The 12,502-nt window shown below is 28.9% G+C and overlaps 5 protein-coding genes across 5 annotated transcripts in view; 3 read left to right on the top strand and 2 right to left on the bottom strand.

The window, feature by feature from the left end:
* LOC129907900 (protein Wnt-5) overlaps window positions 1-12,502 on the bottom strand; it is a 124,298-nt gene that overhangs the window by 62,921 nt on the left and 48,875 nt on the right. The window lies entirely within an intron of this gene.
* LOC129907901 (probable salivary secreted peptide) lies at window positions 9-620 on the top strand. Its single transcript, XM_055984393.1, has 2 exons — window positions 9-275; window positions 352-620. The coding sequence occupies exons 1-2, from the start codon at window positions 93-95 to the stop codon at window positions 538-540; spliced, it is 372 nt and encodes a 123-aa protein (XP_055840368.1). The 5' UTR covers window positions 9-92; the 3' UTR covers window positions 541-620.
* Window positions 1,104-1,704, top strand: LOC129907902 (probable salivary secreted peptide). The gene is made up of 2 exons (XM_055984394.1): window positions 1,104-1,337; window positions 1,417-1,704. Exons 1-2 carry the CDS (start codon window positions 1,155-1,157, stop codon window positions 1,594-1,596), a joined length of 363 nt encoding a protein of 120 aa, XP_055840369.1. The 5' UTR covers window positions 1,104-1,154; the 3' UTR covers window positions 1,597-1,704.
* LOC129907903 (uncharacterized) lies at window positions 4,875-7,849 on the bottom strand. Its single transcript, XM_055984395.1, has 2 exons — window positions 7,481-7,849; window positions 4,875-5,062 (listed from the first exon to the last, which is right to left on the bottom strand). The coding sequence occupies exons 1-2, from the start codon at window positions 7,658-7,660 to the stop codon at window positions 4,886-4,888; spliced, it is 357 nt and encodes a 118-aa protein (XP_055840370.1). The 5' UTR covers window positions 7,661-7,849; the 3' UTR covers window positions 4,875-4,885.
* LOC129907905 (uncharacterized) lies at window positions 10,452-11,159 on the top strand. Its single transcript, XM_055984396.1, has 3 exons — window positions 10,452-10,585; window positions 10,652-10,828; window positions 10,888-11,159. The coding sequence occupies exons 2-3, from the start codon at window positions 10,652-10,654 to the stop codon at window positions 11,062-11,064; spliced, it is 354 nt and encodes a 117-aa protein (XP_055840371.1). The 5' UTR covers window positions 10,452-10,585; the 3' UTR covers window positions 11,065-11,159.

Raw genomic sequence — 12,502 nt, 5'->3', positions numbered from 1 at the left:
CACAATCATTTAACTGATCTGAATATAAGCATTAGCAGATCGATTCATAACTCCAACACCTTTAGTTCAAGACATTTTCTACTCAAGTCATCATGAAATATTTCTTCGTTCTTACGTTTGCTGTTGTGGCAGCTTTATGCATTGCCATATCAAATGGTGCTAGTGCTCAATATGGTACCAGATTAATCCATGATATTTTGTTGTACACAGAATATGTGATAAAAGATTCATCTTGGTGGGGTTCAATTACCAAAGATGTAAGATATCCTCCTAAGGTAATGTATTTTAATATTTAAGTTGTGTTTTATGGTCGTCTTTGTTAATTTTAACGTCTTAATTTGTATTCAAAAGGGTTTTTTTAACAACAAGATTATCACTTCAATTGTTGTTACTGATCAAACTGGAGGAAAGGACACCAGCACAGGATATTCTTCATTGTCGGAGGGTGGACCTGGATCCACAATGGCTGTCGTACATATCAAAGCCCCACGTAATTGTGCTATGAATTTTACTGTAGAGATTTATGGATCACATCACTGATTTGTGTTAGCAAAAATAACTCTGAAAAATGTTCTAGGATTGAACACAAAAAAAAAAATCATTTAATTTTTTTTTTTTAAGAATAAAGAAATTTCATCCGAAGGACCAATGTGTTTCAATAAGGTTTTTGTTTCATCAAAGAACCAAAGATGGAAAACTGAAATAAGTGCAAATCACACCTTTTAAAGAAGGTATAGTCTTACAAATGGGAATGAAATAAGAAATTTTAAGAGACGTAGAAAAATGAGTAACAAACTAAAAAAAGGGGTCCGGATCATTTGAAATCTTTATTAATACCAATTAGAGTTGGTAAAGTAAGTTGAAAGGTTCGTTAAAGTAAAGAAAAATACTACGGTTTTTGCTTTTGACATCGCTTATTTAAAATGTGCTCACAGATTTACCATATGTACAATTCTTTATTGAACTTTGTTTCAGAAAACACATGTTCTGATAAAATATATCGCGATAAGATAAAAGATCTTATAATATCAAATGATTCACAAGAGAACGTCATCTTACTGATCTTAATAAAAGGTATAAGCATCTCCTCAGATAATATAAAAATTCTGGTACCTTTAATTGAAGTAATTTTTAACGGTAGCATTTAGTTCGTCATGAAACATTTATTCGTTCTTACGTTCGCTGTTGTAGCAGCTTTGTGTATTGCTATATCACAAGGTGTCAGTTCTAAATATGGTTTTAAAGGAATGCACGATCAGATGTTGCACAGACAATTTATCATAAAATCTGGATCTTGGTGGAAGAAAACCACTCGGACATATAGATATCCTCCAACGGTAATGTGTGATTTTAAAAATTTTTTTTATTGTTAATTTGTTTATCGTTATGAAATAACATCGTAATTTGTTTTTAAAGGGTTATTCGAACAACAGGATTATCCATGCTATTTATCTCACGGATCAAACGGGAGGAAAAAACACTAGCACAGGACACGGTTCATTATCGGATGGTGGGCCAGGGTACAATTTTGTAGTTATGCACTTTAAAGCTCCGCGTAATTGTCCGTTGAATTTCACTATGGAAATCTATGCTTAATGATATGTGTTAGTAAACAAAGGAGAAACTCCTTACAAAATTATCTTATTTGGAACTTAAATCATGTGAAAAAAATATCAAAAATAAATCTTTCTGTGGTTTAATGTACAGTACATGTGTTTATATAATGTTTTATAAGCATCAGAAAATGAAGTATCAAAAACCGAAAAAAAAATGTATTTAAGAAAGCAGTGACAAAGCGTGTCAGTTTGTGTCATTATGTTTGTTATATCTGCTTAAAAGTTTAATTCAAAACAAAACAATATAAATACCTATATTAAAATTGGATTCAATAAGCTAAGGAGTATAGGATTTTATAGTGTTATCTACCGTTAAGTTGTTCTCTATAAAAAAAATCAGTGAAAAATTAATTATATTATGTTTTTTGTTGATTTTAGAATAGGTAACCATTTTAAATTATAATCCTAAGTGGGCTGTAGGTCTGTCTTGGTAATTTTAATATTTCGTCGACGTTTCGGGCGTGATTACACCCTTCTTCAGGACTAATATTATAAAATAATAAATTTTAAGATATTTCTCAAAATTTGTTTTGGTAAATTTTCTGGTAGGTATCTCTTTTTCATTTCTTATATTTTTGCAAATATTTCGAAATTCAAAAATTGAAGCCTTGAAAAAGACGTTTCAATTAATCGAATTTCAAAATAATAATTTTGATTGAAAAAAGGTCACGAAAATAGGATAAATTGGTAACCATTTTATTTCATTTTGATGACACTATACCTATTTTGATTTTTAACTTATAAATTAAACTATTTTGATTTTCTTTTGCATTTGTGAACTCCATTCGATTTTTTCCTAAATAAAACGTTTTAATCTAAATTAATTACTGCATTCCAAACTTTTCAAAAATCAAAAATTTGTTCGGTAACTTTTTTGATTGAAAAAATAGGCTATTTTTTCAAATTAAATTCGTCAAAAATCAACTTTTTCCTCAAAAAACATTTAAAATAGATATAAAACATAACAAAGTAATTTTTAATTATGTTTTGTTATAATCCAACAATTCTTGTAAAAGATAAAAAAAATAAAAAAATCGTATTTTTGCATTTTTCTCAATATTTTTGAGGTTATATAAAAAATTGGTTTGAGTAAAAGTTGTAGACACTTTTAGTATCGACAACTTTTGCATTTAACTTTTTTCGGTAGGAGGTCAACTACTGACAGAAATTGTAAAAAAAAAAAATCATGTGTGCAATTCACACGTGGTAGAAGTGAAACCTTAAAAAAATCATTTTTCTTGCAAAAAAAAAATAGAAAAAATCTACCTATTTTTATTCTATCACCTTCAAATCCATGTTTTTTATATGACAGCCTATATAAATTTTATATTATCTTATTGTCTAAGCTCAAAATATATATGTATATCGATCAGGTCTATGAGACATCTACAAAAAGAGCTAGAATTTTTTAAACTCGATGAAATTTCATCCAAAAAGCAAAAAAAACATTTATTTTTATGTTCTCATGCTATTAAATCAATTTTTTTGTTTGACAACCTATACAAAATTTTATACCATGTGAAAGCTTATTGTTTCACCTTGTATAATGATGTATAAATCTTATTTCAAAGATGTCTACAAGAGAAGTTAGAATTTTTTAAAGTCAACCATGTCGAATTTCCAGACTGAGATTACGGCACTTCCTACACTGGTAGCTGGTCATCGCCAACAGATCTCCACAGGTGTTTTGAGGTATTTTTAAATTTTTTTTTTTCAATTTAAGATTGTGTAACTTGTAGAGCACGTAACGTTATGTGTGATATATCAAATAAAAGGTTATGTTATCAGCATGCGTATTAAAGTTAAATCAAATTTGTATGTGCAGATGTGCACTAGATCAAAAGATATAATGTGTGTTGGAAAAGAACATCTTTTTACCGTTATCTCCGAATTTTGAACATGAAATTAATTAAAATTTTGTACAATTATAATTTATTCAATTACCTATCTACAGAACAAATTTCATTCATCTATCTATTAAAACAAAAAAGTTATAACAAGTTGAAGTCGTGTCGCGTTTTCGTTTCATCTTGTTTCAAATCACTACGATACTAAAGAAGTTTTCACTTCAAAATACGATTTTTGACATCCACCCCACATTTTCGCCCACCCACTCCATTTCCACCAATTTTTTTTGTGGGCAATTTATTATTACCCTTTCAAATATCATTTATTCTAAATTTTCTAACCACCCATATGCTGCTAATAATTTTTTTTCTTCAAAAATTGGCACTAGTCATAACTCAATCATAATAATTCAACTGGAATTTTTTTAATCCTGCAAGAAAAAGCTCACATACATTTTTCATTAATAAATTAGAACTCTTTCTAGAAGACTTCAAGTCTAATTTTGCCTAGACCGAACCGGTCTTTAAGCTTTGTTTTAATGTTAAGGTATTAATCGCTATAGCGATAATCTTGTATCATTAAAGAAAATTGAATTTTTAATAATGCGGACCTTGAAATTAGCCCACCTTTATCAAACAAACTTTCCGAATATTGACCTTACATTTCCAGTTTTCTAAATGTTTTGTTCTTACATTAGTCACCAACAAAATGGTAATCGCAAAATATGTATAATACCTTAAGATTTTTAACATCAAAATAATTCGCATTTGATTTATTGCTCCGCACATTTTGTATTGTTTCAGACTTAGGTACTTACTTATTCAAATACTCTATAAGTGGATTCAAAGTTAAACCCAAATTCCACAAACACTGTGCGCTTTATTTGTATATGCAAAACCACCTATATGGAACCTCGAAAACAAGATAACCAACCCACTTAATGCAGTCTATTTATCGAACTCCCTATTTATATTATATTTGGCAACTAAACTTGCAATAATACACAAACCGTAATCTAACCCCCAACAACAGAAAGCGAAGCCACATAACATTAACCACGCATTCTAACCACATTTGCTGTCGCAGCAGCAACCAGCTAGCGCATTATTCGTACAGTAAAACGCTGTTTTTCCAGAACATTTGCATTTGAATCTCTGCACTCATGTAATCGCACCCTTAAGCTGAATTTTTGGGGAATGGCACAAAGAGTGAGAGGGACATGAAATGGAGGCAGCATATAACGTCAGTGGTTTTGTCAGATTTTCAATTAAAATTTGAAACTTTTTGTTAGGAGTTTATTTGCTGGTGTTTCTTGCGATGTGCAGACAAGAAAAAATATTTTATTTTTTAAGTTTATTTTTATTACAAAGAATTTTATTATTAACAGAAGAATTGGCTTAAATGAAAAAGATTACAAAATTTTATCTTCCATAAACTTCCACACGGAAGATTAATCCATAATTATATTGAGATTGGAGTTTTATATTCACGAAATTGAAACCAGGACCTCCGGAATATAAAGTTGCATGACCGCCAGTGCCATTAGTAACTTGATCTATGGCTCGGATTCCTGTTATCATTCGACCATTGGGATTGCCCTGTTAAAATTTTAATAGTTTTATTGTAGTTACAAAGAAATGATGAAAAAAAAATATTATTTTTCGCTGAACAAATAAATGAGTTTTTTTGAATTCTTTAATAATGACCATTTTCGTTTTATTTCTTTGTGGAAAGTCAACTTTTAAAATGAAGATTTTTGCATGCCTACATTCTTAACGATGGAACTTAACTTAAAAAATTTTACATGATGTGATTTTCAAGGTTAAGTACTATCTATTTAAATGAAGAAAAATAATTGGAATCTTGAAAAAATTAAGTATTTATACTTGAAACACACTCAGAACTAACAAGAAATAGTAGTTAAACTGAAAGTCAAACTGTTATGAAATCTAAAATAAAAAAATTATTTCAAATTAAAAAGCAAGTAATCAAGATCAATTTTATTGAATAAACAATTTCATATGTCTCTTATTTTGCAACCGAGCTTTTTTTAAATTTTGGGAATTTCTAACAAGTTGAAAAAGTTTCAAGTTAAATTAGCTTTTGTTAAGTTCACATCCGACAAATATTTTCAAATCTTATTTTTGCCTCTCAGTGAAACTTTTTATCGAAAAATAAAAACCTAATAGCTAGATTTCTCATTTCTGGTGAGTTTTCAAAAAGTTGGAGATACAGCAGAATACAATCTCAAGGAGTAAAACTTTTTGTGTCAGATTTTATTTTGTATATTTGCAAACGAATTTACATTTAGGTACTCTTTACTTTTGTGCGTTTGTACTTAAATTTAAATAAGTTTTGAAAAAAAAAAATTAATGATAAGTAGGTATTGACTTAAATCGACTTTATTTCAAAATTATAGATGTAAAAAAAAATTTGATAAGGGACGTTCAATTTTTGTAGATTTTTCAAGATTTTCTTAGCATCAATTTTAAGCAAAACTTCAACTAAAAATAATTGCCGTTATAAAAAAATAATATAATTTTTAAACTTGAACAAGTTATTTTCATTTAAGTCGGTTTTCAATTAGGGGAAACAACATTATTTAAAGGTTTTTAAAATCCCTGGGCCTTATAACACTGCAAATAAATCCTCGTTTTAGCAAAACTTTACTTTTTTAAAGTATGCTGATTTCGAATTTGAGGTCAGAGTTGATCTACAACATAATTTTTTTTTAATATTCTTGTTAGAAAACCAGCAGGTTTTTGATGTTTCCGCAGCAATATTTTGACGTAAGGTAATCTTTTTCAACTAAATTTACGCTTATGAAAGAACTTGATTTTTTCTTTTGAATTAAGTTTTAATCTTCTCAATATATCTTTTCTTCTCCAAGATGTCTTAAATTTTAGTAAATTGATGAATTGGCATATTATGTATTATTAAAAAAAAACTGACAAAATTCATAACATTGTTATCTTAGGAATTTTCTAATGCGTTTATCTTAAAATTCTGACGCGATAGAATTTTTTCAACTTCGGATTCAAACTCAGAACATTATATTAAAAATTCTCAAGTTATGTTCAACTCCGAGTGAAAAAAATGGCCCTAAAAACTATAAGTAAAACATATTGTTGTTCCCGGGACAAACAAATCTGAAGATTTGCAGGGTAATAAACTCTGAATGGACATAATTGCAGTCAGTTATCATCACACCAAAACTCAAGGCTGAAAGTTTCGAATATATTGTTGTCAAAAACGCAGAAAGTGTATAGAAAAAAATACGTCCAGCGTAGTTCTTAAAAAGGAAAAGAAATCCAAAAACTATGTAAGCTTTTATAAAAGGTGAATTTGATTTGCAATTAGATGAATTTGAATCACAAATGAATGAAATTAATTTACAAAATGTAAATTACAATTACAACTTACAATTTGTAAGCAGAAATTATTAAAGAGTAAGAAAAAAGGACTAATATATATATGAAATGACCTGAAGTCCGAGAGCAAAATAGCTAATGTCCATTTCAACCAATTTCGAGAAATTTAATTTCTCATCTATATCCGTAATTTTTATTTTAAGAATAATTTATAAAATTAATTTTTAAAAACTATGCGGATGTCATCAAATAATACCCGATAAATACAACCAGAGTTCATAAAAAGTGAGCTTGAGCCTTTTTCACTGGCCTGAACATATTTTTTCAAAAAAAAAACTACACTTACGGTTCTAATTGAATGCAATAAGAAAATCAACTATCGAATAGAAAATCAATTAGGTATCTATTATATCTTTGAAAAATGTAACACTATTTTCCCCGAACTTAAAGAAAACACTTTGTTCGATTCGTCAAATCCTGACCTTTCACCAAAAAAAAAACAATAATTTCAGTTTTCGTCATCTCAAATCTTATAACCAAACTCATTTATTTGTCAATTTTTATTTGTCTCAATGACTTGTGCTGGCAGTTGGTGGCGGTTTACCAACATGCTGCTGACATAACAAAATCCAAAGTATATCTTACATTTTTGGGGTATCTCACTTCTCGATTCACATATCGCCTGGGCAATGAAGAATTGAATATGTTTTCAACATAAAGCAATTGTGATGACGCGGCAAAGTTACCCCAGGAACTAGTGACGGCATAAGCAGTCGCCACAAATGAAACCATCACACATAGGATCACAAGTTTTGAAGTACTCATATTGTTTATAGTTTTTTTTTTTTTAGGTTTTATTGTTATTATTTTAGTTTGAGGATAAACAGATATATTCTTCTGTGGTAAACTATAATCCTTATCAGTTTAATATGATTTATTTAAAACGAAAGAATCGTTTAAGATGAGCAAGAAGTTTAAACAAAATATTAGACCGTTATCGTTAAAAATGAATTTGAAACTAAATTTTGGTTTATTTTTGGAGCATTTTTATTTCCATCACGATTGTCTTTCGTCTTTCTTATCAGTTTTTATTTTTAGTTTTTTGTTTTTTTTTTGAACATGCGTTTAAGCTGTCAAAAATTCAATGTCATCTTAACTAGTATAATATTAGTCTCTCGTTTGTTTCATTATGGGGGATACACACGGTCCCGGTTCGGGAAATTAACTTCATAGGTCTTTTATGATTTAATTTTTTTTGCATTTGATTTCAAACGCATTTTGCAACTTTGAAAAGTGAAGAGTTCAAGTTACCACCAATTTGTACCTTTCTAAGATTTTTAACTTTTAATAAATTCTCCATTTAAATAAAATTTGAAAATTAATATTTTTGTACAATTTGTGTGTAGATTTTTCAAAATAGACAATTTACGGTTTTCACTTTTTCCATGTTCAACCTTTTTTTTATAAAATAAATTCGACAGATTTATTCATTTCCAAAAAAAACTTCTTTAACACGCTTGCGGATTATTACCTTTCATTTGATATATCGTCGCAGTAAAGCAAAATTGTTCTAAGAAAAGCAAATTTTACAGGGGACGATTTTTAAATTTCAAATTGGTTTAAAGTGACATTTTTCTGCTCGTTTGCCATTCAAGTTATGATTTATATAGGTAAAGTTTGTTCTTTTCTCTTAAATAAAATATACAAGTATACCTCATTAGTAGGTGCATACTATTTTTAAATATTTTTTAAAACTAAAAACCCAAAATTGGACACAGAACAAATCCTATACAATTACGTTTTTTCCTTAAATAAAAAGTGGACTTAGAACAAAATATGATGGGATACTCAAGAATACTCAGGCTTACATTCAAAAGGCTACTTCTCTGTTTTTATTGTTCTTCTTCTTCTTCTTCCTTTTTCTCGGCGCTGTTATGATCTCGATGTCGAGGGGATCATAACTATCCCACGTAACTGCTTCACACTAGTGATCCGCCTGTGGGGTTCGCCGGGTTGACCTCAGAAATCGGCGGCAAGCCTCCCGGTTTTGTATTGTTCCATTTCTAAGGCCAACTGAATGCTGGTGGTTTTGCATTTGCTTGTACCAGGAGTTTTTAGGCCTACCTTTCTTTCTATTTCGTGTTGGAACGTTGTATGATATTGCTTTTTTGACGGGGTTCTCAGGATCTCTCCTTTGAACATGGCAATACCAACTGAGTCGGTCGTGTTCAATTTTTTGGGAGATGGTGTTTTTAACATGAAGGCTTCCTCGGATCTTCGTACTTCTAATTCTATCAAGCTCTGTTTTTATTGTTCTATGTCCCATTAAATTATATTATCTGCGGAATCAAATTTTTTTGACAAAAACGGTTTTAAAATTCGGAAAGAGCACCTTCAAATTAATAAAACTGCATCATTAGCTCATTTTCGGTAAAAAGTGGATTTAGAACAATTTTGCTTTACGCTGACGATATTACAAATAATAACGGTGGAGATCTGTTGCTGATGACCAGCATCCAGAGTTGAGACATGGTTGGCTTTAAATACTCTTAATTTTTTTGTAGGTGTGGTAGAAATATGAAAGATGAATTAATAAGCTTTCAGATGATGTAAAATTTATCATGGTGGAATAAAAAAAAGGTAGATTTTTTCGATTTTGTTTGAAAGAAAAATGATTTTTTAAGGTTTCACTTCTACCACGTGTGAATTGCACACATGATTTTTTTAGTAAAGTGACGTAAAGAAAAAAAACATAGGATCAAAAAATAAAAGAAAAAGAAATATAAGCCAAATTTTGAAAAAATTAAACATCTTAAGAACTATTCACAGCCATTTTTTTATATAACAAAACAAAACTAGAAATGACAACAAAATTGATTCAGCAAAAAAAACCTGAAAATGTATTACCAAGTGTGGCGACTAAAATTAATTGGTAAAACAATATAGGTGACAGATTTACAAAATCTTATCAAGAACAGAAAAACATGCGGAGTTTTAAATACAAGATAAGTATTCAAAGCAAAATAATAAGATTCTAAGAAAAATAAGCATTACTCATTCGTTCAACGAAATGCACGAGATAGATTCCAAAGATAAGTGCATTTTGTGTGATTTTTTTTATTGTTATTCTGAATTTTTGATTTTAAGCCAACAAATTTAAATTTTAAAATTTATATTATCATTCTTCAATGATCTCATTTATAAAACTATATTTATTGATGGAAGTTAAAAAAGTACCCCAGCTAAAGACATTTTCGTTGTTATAAATCAATGCAGTATAATTTATTATGGATTTCTAATTGCACGAAACAAAATACCTAAATAAAAAAATTGGGTAATTTACATTTGCGGTAATTCCCATAATACACTTCCGGTTTATCAACTAATCAATCGCAAAAAATAAATTAAAAACTAATTTTTAGATAACACACAAGTCAAATCTAAATTAAAGCCATCGTGTCATATATATCATTTTTGTTACAATAAAATTGGCAGACACATTATTTGATTGAAGAATCTCTTGAAGTTAATTTCAGCCAAACTCGCGTATGTTGATCAATTGTTCAGATAATAAACTCATCGACTGATAACTTTAATAAAATTCCATAGAAAAATAATGAATTGATTTTGAGAACTGTTATCATAATGATTGATAGAGATAAGAATTGAGTTTGGTTTGGTTGGTATAAAAGTGAATAATTGCAGCAAAAATAATTCATATTCGATTCGAACTCTAATAACAAAATCAAAGTGAGTTTTAAAAAAAAAAAATATTTAAGTTCTTAATTAATAAAAAAATATTTCTTATATTTCAAGATGAAGACCTTCTGTGTTGCTTTTGTTTTGGTTGCCTTATTTGCTGTTGGCACATATTCGTACAATGCTACTTACGGCAATGTCAACAATTACAGCGCTATACTATCAAGGGAAAGAGTTGTCTTATATCCTCGCAATGGACAGATGATTTCTTATGATTCTGTTTTCCCCAAAAATGTAAGAATATTTTAAAATTCCATCAATAATCTTCGATTAATATTTTTTTTTTATTTAAGGGTCAAATTAACAACAAGATTATTTCTGGAATTCGAGTAATTGACCACTTTAGCAACAAAACTGGAGCCAATCCTGCTTTGTGGTCAGGTGGACCAGGATTCAAGTTCTCTACTATCAACTTGAAATCACAATTGAGTCGTGGTATCAACTCAACAGTGGAAATTTATGCTAAATAACTATAAACAAGAAGAATGAAGCAGTCTTATTTTATATTTTTTTTGTTTCCATGAGCAATCCCAGTTTCTCAAATAAAATCAGGCATTAAAGAATATTCTTTTATGTTGATTTTTTTTTTTTGTATCGTGTTTTGGGAATATTTCGTTAAGATTTTAAAATAACACAAATATCTAGTTTTAAGAAAATTTAGAGCTAAATTTCCAGACAACAAAAAGAATCAACAAAAATTATGTGAACCAAAGGTTGATTTTTTTTTCGAAATGGATCCTATTCATATCAAAAAAGCTTTACAGCTCAATCAATCTTAACTATTATATGTATCTACCAGACTATCCGTACAATCAGTTGGTAGAAAAATAATTAACTTATATTCAAAGCTTCATCATCATTTGATAAGACTTGTGGTCATTTCAAATGTTATATTAAATTCAAAGGAAAGTTTGTTTTTTAAACGCAAACAAATTTGAATTCAAGATCGCTGTCAAATTATCAATTTAAGTCTATTTATTCTCCGAAGTCAATTGTTATTACTAACTTCCAAAAAAGATTCATTTACAATAAGGGACATTGTTTTGGTACTTTTGGATAAATTCAATGTGTTATTTCTGTAAAAGACTAACTTTGTTGTTGTTCGTACATTTTTGATAAAAATGAACTTGAATTTGCACCCAAAATCACTGCAAACTATTTGATTTGGGTTTGTTGATAAAAGATTTAATTTGATTGTTTATGAAAATGTCAAATGCGTTAAGTACACGAATCCATGAGAATCAGAAAGAACGAAGATTTTGTACTTTTTTTTTTTAAGTAATTAGTCTGTGTTTGTTCTGATCTTTATTTCTTTAAACAATTAAATTTATAAAACAAAAACAAACTCGTTATCGTAAAATGTATTACTTTAAAGTTCGATATTTTGAAAAAAAACTAATAGTCCATATCTCCGAATCAATCAGTCGAATCGGAAAAGTCTTTCTTCAACACACCATACTTTTGGTGTCACCAAAATGCCAATTTAAGCAAATCTCAATTCTTTCTTCTGTATTTGATGCATAAAAACAAAATTAAATTAAACAAAAATTACATTCATAAACATACCAACTGAAATAATTTTCCTTTTAAATACTCATTTTCTGTCATCAAAATATTAAATTCCTGTTATAATTGGCAACCAAATTTCTAATTAAAACTTATTTCTCAAGTCAAAAACTTTTCTTTGTTATCAAACGAAACCATCAACAGGCGAAGAATCAAAGCCTTCTTCTTTTCAAAAAACTCAACACAACACCCAAGAAAAAAAAAACACACAAAATATCCGTTTATTGTTGTTACTTTAGCTCAAGAGTATATAGGCCTTATTAGATTTAAAGATACCAAAATACAACAAAAGATCTATCACATCTTTGTTTTGAGAGGAGCCTTAAGAGCTCCACCACCGCC

Source organism: Episyrphus balteatus, chromosome 1 (genome assembly GCF_945859705.1).
Source record: "Episyrphus balteatus chromosome 1, idEpiBalt1.1, whole genome shotgun sequence".
NCBI classification, from domain to species: Eukaryota; Metazoa; Arthropoda; class Insecta; order Diptera; family Syrphidae; genus Episyrphus; species Episyrphus balteatus.
The sequence above is the reverse complement of the archived record's forward strand: the minus strand, read 5'-3'. Positions and strand labels throughout refer to the sequence as shown.

Bases quoted from the DNA above. Each gene is read 5' to 3' on its own strand.
- LOC129907901 (XM_055984393.1), top strand. From the start codon at position 93: ATGAAATATTTCTTCGTTCTTACGTTTGCTGTTGTGGCAGCTTTATGC. The intron at 276-351 runs GTAATGTATTTT...TGTATTCAAAAG, and splicing joins ATGTAAGATATCCTCCTAAG to GGTTTTTTTAACAACAAGAT.
- LOC129907902 (XM_055984394.1), top strand. From the start codon at position 1,155: ATGAAACATTTATTCGTTCTTACGTTCGCTGTTGTAGCAGCTTTGTGT. The intron at 1,338-1,416 runs GTAATGTGTGAT...TTGTTTTTAAAG, and splicing joins CATATAGATATCCTCCAACG to GGTTATTCGAACAACAGGAT.
- LOC129907903 (XM_055984395.1), bottom strand. From the start codon at position 7,660: ATGAGTACTTCAAAACTTGTGATCCTATGTGTGATGGTTTCATTTGTG. The intron at 5,063-7,480 runs GTAAGATATACT...AAATTTTAACAG, and splicing joins AAGTGAGATACCCCAAAAAT to GGCAATCCCAATGGTCGAAT.
- LOC129907905 (XM_055984396.1), top strand. From the start codon at position 10,652: ATGAAGACCTTCTGTGTTGCTTTTGTTTTGGTTGCCTTATTTGCTGTT. The intron at 10,829-10,887 runs GTAAGAATATTT...TTTTTATTTAAG, and splicing joins ATTCTGTTTTCCCCAAAAAT to GGTCAAATTAACAACAAGAT.